The 6,791-nt window shown below is 48.7% G+C and overlaps 1 protein-coding gene across 1 annotated transcript in view; it reads right to left on the reverse strand.

The window, feature by feature from the left end:
• The window catches only part of LOC125031557 (trichohyalin-like), a 7,611-nt gene extending 1,353 nt beyond the window's left edge, over positions 1-6,258 (reverse strand). Inside the window, exons 1-11 of the mRNA XM_047622441.1 lie at positions 6,219-6,258; positions 6,051-6,175; positions 5,274-5,545; positions 4,561-5,120; positions 4,015-4,261; positions 3,353-3,846; positions 2,419-2,543; positions 1,789-2,270; positions 1,263-1,281; positions 989-1,176; positions 358-483 (exon numbers count right to left, since the gene is read on the reverse strand). Coding sequence (XP_047478397.1) covers positions 358-483; positions 989-1,176; positions 1,263-1,281; positions 1,789-2,270; positions 2,419-2,543; positions 3,353-3,846; positions 4,015-4,261; positions 4,561-5,120; positions 5,274-5,545; positions 6,051-6,175; positions 6,219-6,258 — 2,678 coding nt within the window. The remainder of the gene's footprint in view (positions 1-357; positions 484-988; positions 1,177-1,262; positions 1,282-1,788; positions 2,271-2,418; positions 2,544-3,352; positions 3,847-4,014; positions 4,262-4,560; positions 5,121-5,273; positions 5,546-6,050; positions 6,176-6,218) is intronic.
• Positions 6,259-6,791: the final 533 nt, after the last annotated feature.

Consider the following 6,791-nt stretch of genomic DNA (forward strand, 5'->3'; position numbering starts at 1 on the left):
GTTCGAGAGTCTGCTCTAACTGTTCGGAGAGTCTGCTCTTCCTTTCGGGTGTCTGCTCTTTCCTGTTCGGGAGTCTGCTTCTTCCTATTCGGGAGTCTGCTCTTCCTGTTCGAGAGTCTGCTCTTCCTGTTCGGGAGTCTGCTCTTCCTGTTCGGGAGTCTGCTCTTCCTGTTCGGGAGTCTGCTCTTCCTGCTTCGGGGAGTCTGCTCTTCCTGTTCGGGAGTCTGCTCTTCCTGTTCGGAGTCTGCTCTACTGTTCGGAGTCTGCTCTAACTGTTCGAGAATCTGCTTTAACTGTTCGAAAGTCTGCTCTAACTGTTCGAGAGTCTGCTCTAACTTCTCGGGAGTCTGCTCTAACTGTTCGAGAATCTGCTTTAACTGCTTGAGTGTCTGCTCTAGCTGTTCAGAAGTCTGCTTAACAGTCCAAGAATCTGCAATAACTGTTCGAGGACTCTGCTTTAACTCTTCGAGAAGCCTGCTCTTCCTGTTCAGGAGTCTGTTCTAACTGTTCGAGAGTCTGCTTTAGCTTTTCGGGAGTTTGCTTTAACTGTTCGAGAATCTGCTTTAACTGTTCGAGAATTTGCTCTAACTGTTTGAGAGTCTGCTCTGACTGTTCGGGAGTCTGCTTTAACTGTTCGAGAGTCTGCTTTAACTGTTCGAGAGTCTGCTCTAACTGTTCGGGAGTCTGCTCTATCTGTTCGGGAGTCTGCTCTTCCTGTTCGGGAGTCTGCTCTTCCTGTTCGGGAGTCTGCTCTTCCTGTTCGGGAGTCTGCTCTTCCTGTTCGGGAGTCTGCTCTTCCTGTTCGGGAGTCTGCTCTTCCTGTTCGGGAGTCTGCTCTTCCTGTTCGGGAGTCTGCTCTAACTGTTCGAGAGTCTGCTCTAACTGTTCGGGAGTCTGCTCTAACTGTTCGAGAATCTGCTTTAACTGTTCGAAAGTCTGCTCTAACTGTTCGAGAGTCTGCTCTAACTTCTCGGGAGTCTGCTCTAACTGTTCGAGAATCTGCTTTAACTGCTTGAGTGTCTGCTCTAGCTGTTCAGAAGTCTGCTTTAACAGTCCAAGAATCTGCAATAACTGTTCGAGACTCTGCTTTAACTCTTCGAGAAGCTGCTCTTCCTGTTCAGGAGTCTGTTCTAACTGTTCGAGAGTCTGCTTTAGCTTTTCGGGAGTTTGCTTTAACTGTTCGAGAATCTGCTTTAACTGTTCGAGAATCTGCTCTAACTGTTCGGGAGTCTGCTCTAACCTTTTCGGGAGTCTGCTCTAACTGTTCGGAGTCTGCTTTTCCTGTTCGGGAAGTCTGCTCTAACTGTTCGGGAGTCTGCTCTTACCTGTTCGGGAGTCTGCTCTAACTGTTCGGGAGTCTGCTCTTCCTGTTCGGGAGTCTGCTCTTCCTGTTCGGGAGTCTGCTCTTCCTGTTCGGGAGTCTGCTCTAACTGTTCGGGAGTCTGCTCTTCCTGTTCGGGAGTCTGCTCTTCCTGTTCGGGAGTCTGCTCTTCCTGTTCGGGAGTCTGCTCTAACTGTTCGGGAGTCTGCTTTAACTGTTCGGGAGTCTGCTCTTCCTGTTCGGGAGTCTGCTCTTCCTGTTCGGGAGTCTGCTCTTCCTGTTCGGGAGTCTGCTCTTCCTGTTCGGGAGTCTGCTCTTCCTGTTCGGGAGTCTGCTCTTCCTGTTCGGGAGTCTGCTCTTCCTGTTCGGGAGTCTGCTCTTCCTGTTCGGGAGTCTGCTCTTCCTGTTCGGGAGTCTGCTCTTCCTGTTCGGGAGTCTGCTCTAACTGTTCGAGAGTCTGCTCTAACTGTTCGGGAGTCTGCTCTAACTGTTCGAGAATCTGCTTTAACTGTTCGAAAGTCTGCTCTAACTGTTCGAGAGTCTGCTCTAACTTCTCGGGAGTCTGCTCTAACTGTTCGAGAATCTGCTTTAACTGCTTGAGTGTCTGCTCTAGCTGTTCAGAAGTCTGCTTTAACAGTCCAAGAATCTGCAATAACTGTTCGAGACTCTGCTTTAACTCTTCGAGAAGCTGCTCTTCCTGTTCAGGAGTCTGTTCTAACTGTTCGAGAGTCTGCTTTAGCTTTTCGGGAGTTTGCTTTAACTGTTCGAGAATCTGCTTTAACTGTTCGAGAATTTGCTCTAACTGTTTGAGAGTCTGCTCTGACTGTTCGGGAGTCTGCTTTAACTGTTCGAGAGTCTGCTTTAACTGTTCGAGAGTCTGCTCTAACTGTTCGGGAGTCTGCTCTTCCCTTTCGGGTGTCTGCTCTTTCTGTTCGGGAGTCTGCTTTTCCTATTCGGGAGTCTGCTCTTCCTGTTCGAGAGTCTGCTCTTCCTGTTCGGGAGTCTGCTCTAACTGTTCGGGAGTCTGCTCTTCCTGTTCGGGAGTCTGTTCTTCCTGTTCGGGAGTCTGCTCTTCCTGTTCGGGAGTCTGTTCTAACTGTTCGAGAGTCTGCTTTAGCTTTTCGGGAGTTTGCTTTAACTGTTCGAGAATCTGCTTTAACTGTTCGAGAATTTGCTCTAACTGTTTGAGAGTCTGCTCTGACTGTTCGGGAGTCTGCTTTAACTGTTCGAGAATCTGCTTTAACTGTTCGAGAGTCTGCTCTAACTGTTCGAGAGTCTGCTCTTCCCTTTCGTGTGTCTGCTCATCCTTTTCGGGAGTCTGCTCTTCCTGTTCGGGAGTCTGCTCCTCCTGTTCGGGAGTCTGCTCTTCCTGTTCGGGAGTCTGCTCTTCCTGTTCGGGAGTCTGCTCTTCCTGTTCGGGAGTCTGCTCTTCCTGTTCGGGAGTTTGCTCTTCCTGTTCGGGAGTCTGCTCTTCCTGTTCGGGAGTCTGCTCTTCCTGTTCGGGAGTCTGCTCTTCCTGTTCGGGAGTCTGCTCTTCCTGTTCGGGAGTCTGCTCTTCCTGTTCGGGAGTCTGCTCTTCCTGTTCGGGAGTCTGCTCTTCCTGTTCGGGAGTCTGCTCTTCCTGTTCGGGAGTCTGCTCTTCCTGTTCGGGAGTCTGCTCTTCCTGTTCGGGAGTCTGCTCTTCCTATTCGGGAGTCTGCTCTTCCTGTTCGAGATTCAGCTCTTCCTCTTTAGGAGTCAGCTCTTCCTCTTTAGGAGTCTGCTCTTCCTGTTCGAGAGTCTGCTCTTCCTGTTCAGGAGTCTGTTCTAACTGTTCGAGAGTCTGCTCTAACTGTTCGGGAGTCTGCTCTAACTGTTCGAGAATCTGCATTAACTGTTCGAAAGTCTGTTCTAACTGTTCGGGAGTCTGCTCTAACTGTTCGAGAGTCTGCTCTAACTGTTCGGGAGTCTGCTCTAACTGTTCGAGAATCTGCTTTAACTGTTCGAAAGTCTGCTCTAACTGTTCGAGAGTCTGCTCTAACTGTTCGGGAGTCTGCTCTAACTGTTCGAGAATCTGCTTTAACTGCTTGAGTGTCTGCTCTAGCTGTTCAGAAGTCTGCTTTAACAGTCCAAGAATCTGCAATAACTGTTCGAGACTCTGCTTTAACTCTTCGAGAAGCTGCTCTTCCTGTTCAGGAGTCTGTTCTAACTGTTCGAGAGTCTGCTTTAACTTTTCGGGAGTTTGCTTTAACTGTTCGAGAATCTGCTTTAACTGTTCGAGAATTTGCTCTAACTGTTTGAGAGTCTGCTCTGACTGTTCGGGAGTCTGCTTTAACTGTTCGAGAGTCTGCTTTAACTGTTCGAGAGTCTGCTCTAACTGTTCGGGAGTCTGCTCTTCCCTTTCGGGTGTCTGCTCATCCTTTTCGGGAGTCTGCTCTTCCTGTTCGGGAGTCTGCTCTTCCTGTTCGGGAGTCTGCTCTTCCTGTTCGGGAGTCTGCTCTTCCTGTTCGGGAGTCTGCTCTTCCTGTTCGGGAGTCTGCTCTTCATGTTCGGGAGTCTGCTCTTCCTGCTCGGGAGTCTGCTCTAACTGTTCGAGAGTCTGCTCTAACTGTTCGGGAGTCTGCTCTAACTGTTCGAGAATCTGCTTCAACTGTTCGAAAGTCTGCTCTAACTGTTCGAGAGTCTGCTCTAACTTCTCGGGAGTCTGCTCTAACTGTTCGAGAATCTGCTTTAACTGCTTGAGTGTCTGCTCTAGCTGTTCAGAAGTCTGCTTTAACAGTCCAAGAATCTGCAATAACTGTTCGAGACTCTGCTTTAACTCTTCGAGAAGCTGCTCTTCCTGTTCAGGAGTCTGTTCTAACTGTTCGAGAGTCTGCTTTAGCTTTTCGGGAGTTTGCTTTAACTGTACGAGAATCTGCTTTAACTGTTCGAGAATTTGCTCTAACTGTTTGAGAGTCTGCTCTGACTGTTCGGGAGTCTGCTTTAACTGTTCGAGAGTCTGCTTTAACTGTTCGAGAGTCTGCTCTAACTGTTCGGGAGTTAGCTCTAACTGTTCGGGAGTCTGCTCTTCCTGTTCGGGAGTCTGCTCTTCCTGTTCGGGAGTCTGCTCTTCCTGTTCGGGAGTCTGCTCTTCCTGTTCGGGAGTCTGCTCTTCCTGTTCGGGAGTCTGCTCTTCCTGTTCGGGAGTCTGCTCTTCCTGTTCGGGAGTCTGCTCTAACTGTTCGAGAGTCTGCTCTAACTGTTCGGGAGTCTGCTCTAACTGTTCGAGAATCTGCTTAACTGTTCGAAAGTCTGCTCTAACTGTTCGAGAGTCTGCTCTAACTTCTCGGGAGTCTGCTCTAACTGTTCGAGAATCTGCTTTAACTGCTTGAGTGTCTGCTCTAGCTGTTCAGAAGTCTGCTTTAACAGTCCGAGAATCTGCAATAACTGTTCGAGACTCTGCTTTAACTCTTCGAGAAGCTGCTCTTCCTGTTCAGGAGTCTGTTCTAACTGTTCGAGAGTCTGCTTTAACTTTTCGGGAGTTTGCTTTAACTGTTCGAGAATCTGCTTTAACTGTTCGAGAATTTGCTCTAACTGTTTGAGAGTCTGCTCTGACTGTTCGGGAGTCTGCTTTAACTGTTCGAGAGTCTGCTTTAACTGTTCGAGAGTCTGCTCTAACTGTTCGGGAGTCTGCTCTTCCCTTTCGGGTGTCTGCTCATCCTTTTCGGGAGTCTGCTCTTCCTGTTCGGGAGTCTGCTCTTCCTGTTCGGGAGTCTGCTCTTCCTGTTCGGGAGTCTGCTCTTCCTGTTCGGGAGTCTGCTCTTCATGTTCGGGAGTCTGCTCTTCCTGCTCGGGAGTCTGCTCTAACTGTTCGAGAGTCTGCTCTAACTGTTCGGGAGTCTGCTCTAACTGTTCGAGAATCTGCTTTAACTGTTCGAAAGTCTGCTCTAACTGTTCGAGAGTCTGCTCTAACTTCTCGGGAGTCTGCTCTAACTGTTCGAGAATCTGCTTTAACTGCTTGAGTGTCTGCTCTAGCTGTTCAGAAGTCTGCTTTAACAGTCCAAGAATCTGCAATAACTGTTCGAGACTCTGCTTTAACTCTTCGAGAAGCTGCTCTTCCTGTTCAGGAGTCTGTTCTAACTGTTCGAGAGTCTGCTTTAGCTTTTCGGGAGTTTGCTTTAACTGTTCGAGAATCTGCTTTAACTGTTCGAGAATTTGCTCTAACTGTTTGAGAGTCTGCTCTGACTGTTCGGGAGTCTGCTTTAACTGTTCGAGAGTCTGCTTTAACTGTTCGAGAGTCTGCTCTAACTGTTCGAGAGTCTGCTCTTCCCTTTCGGGTGTCTGCTCATCCTTTTCGGGAGTCTGCTCTTCCTGTTCGGGAGTCTGCTCTTCCTGTTCGGGAGTCTGCTCTTCCTGTTCGGGAGTCTGCTCTTCCTGTTCGGGAGTCTGCTCTTCCTGTTCGGGAGTCTGCTCTTCCTGCTCGGGAGTCTGCTCTAACTGTTCGAGAGTCTGCTCTAACTGTTCGGGAGTCTGCTCTAACTGTTCGAGAATCTGCTTTAACTGTTCGAAAGTCTGCTCTAACTGTTCGAGAGTCTGCTCTAACTTCTCGGGAGTCTGCTCTAACTGTTCGAGAATCTGCTTTAACTGCTTGAGTGTCTGCTCTAGCTGTTCAGAAGTCTGCTTTAACAGTCCAAGAATCTGCAATAACTGTTCGAGACTCTGCTTTAACTCTTCGAGAAGCTGCTCTTCCTGTTCAGGAGTCTGTTCTAACTGTTCGAGAGTCTGCTTTAGCTTTTCGGGAGTTTGCTTTAACTGTACGAGAATCTGTTTTAACTGTTCGAGAATTTGCTCTAACTGTTTGAGAGTCTGCTCTGACTGTTCGGGAGTCTGCTTTAACTGTTCGAGAGTCTGCTTTAACTGTTCGAGAGTCTGCTCTAACTGTTCGAGAGTCTGCTCTTCCCTTTCGGGTGTCTGCTCATCCTTTTCGGGAGTCTGCTCTTCCTGTTCGGGAGTCTGCTCTTCCTGTTCGGGAGTCTGCTCTTCCTGTTCGGGAGTCTGCTCTTCCTGTTCGGGAGTCTGCTCTTCATGTTCGGGAGTCTGCTCTTCCTGCTCGGGAGTCTGCTCTAACTGTTCGAGAGTCTGCTCTAACTGTTCGGGAGTCTGCTCTAACTGTTCGAGAATCTGCTTTAACTGTTCGAAAGTCTGCTCTAACTGTTCGAGAGTCTGCTCTAACTTCTCGGGAGTCTGCTCTAACTGTTCGAGAATCTGCTTTAACTGCTTGAGTGTCTGCTCTAGCTGTTCAGAAGTCTGCTTTAACAGTCCAAGAATCTGCAATAACTGTTCGAGACTCTGCTTTAACTCTTCGAGAACCTGCTCTTCCTGTTCAGGAGTCTGTTCCAACTGTTCGAGAGTCTGCTTTAACTTTTCGGGAGTTTGCTTTAACTGTTCGAGAATCTGCTTTAACTGTTCGAGAATTTGCTCTAACTGTTTGAGAGTCTGCTCTGACTGTTCG

The sequence above is a fragment of the Penaeus chinensis genome, chromosome 13 (genome assembly GCF_019202785.1).
Source record: "Penaeus chinensis breed Huanghai No. 1 chromosome 13, ASM1920278v2, whole genome shotgun sequence".
NCBI classification, from domain to species: domain Eukaryota; kingdom Metazoa; phylum Arthropoda; class Malacostraca; order Decapoda; family Penaeidae; genus Penaeus; species Penaeus chinensis.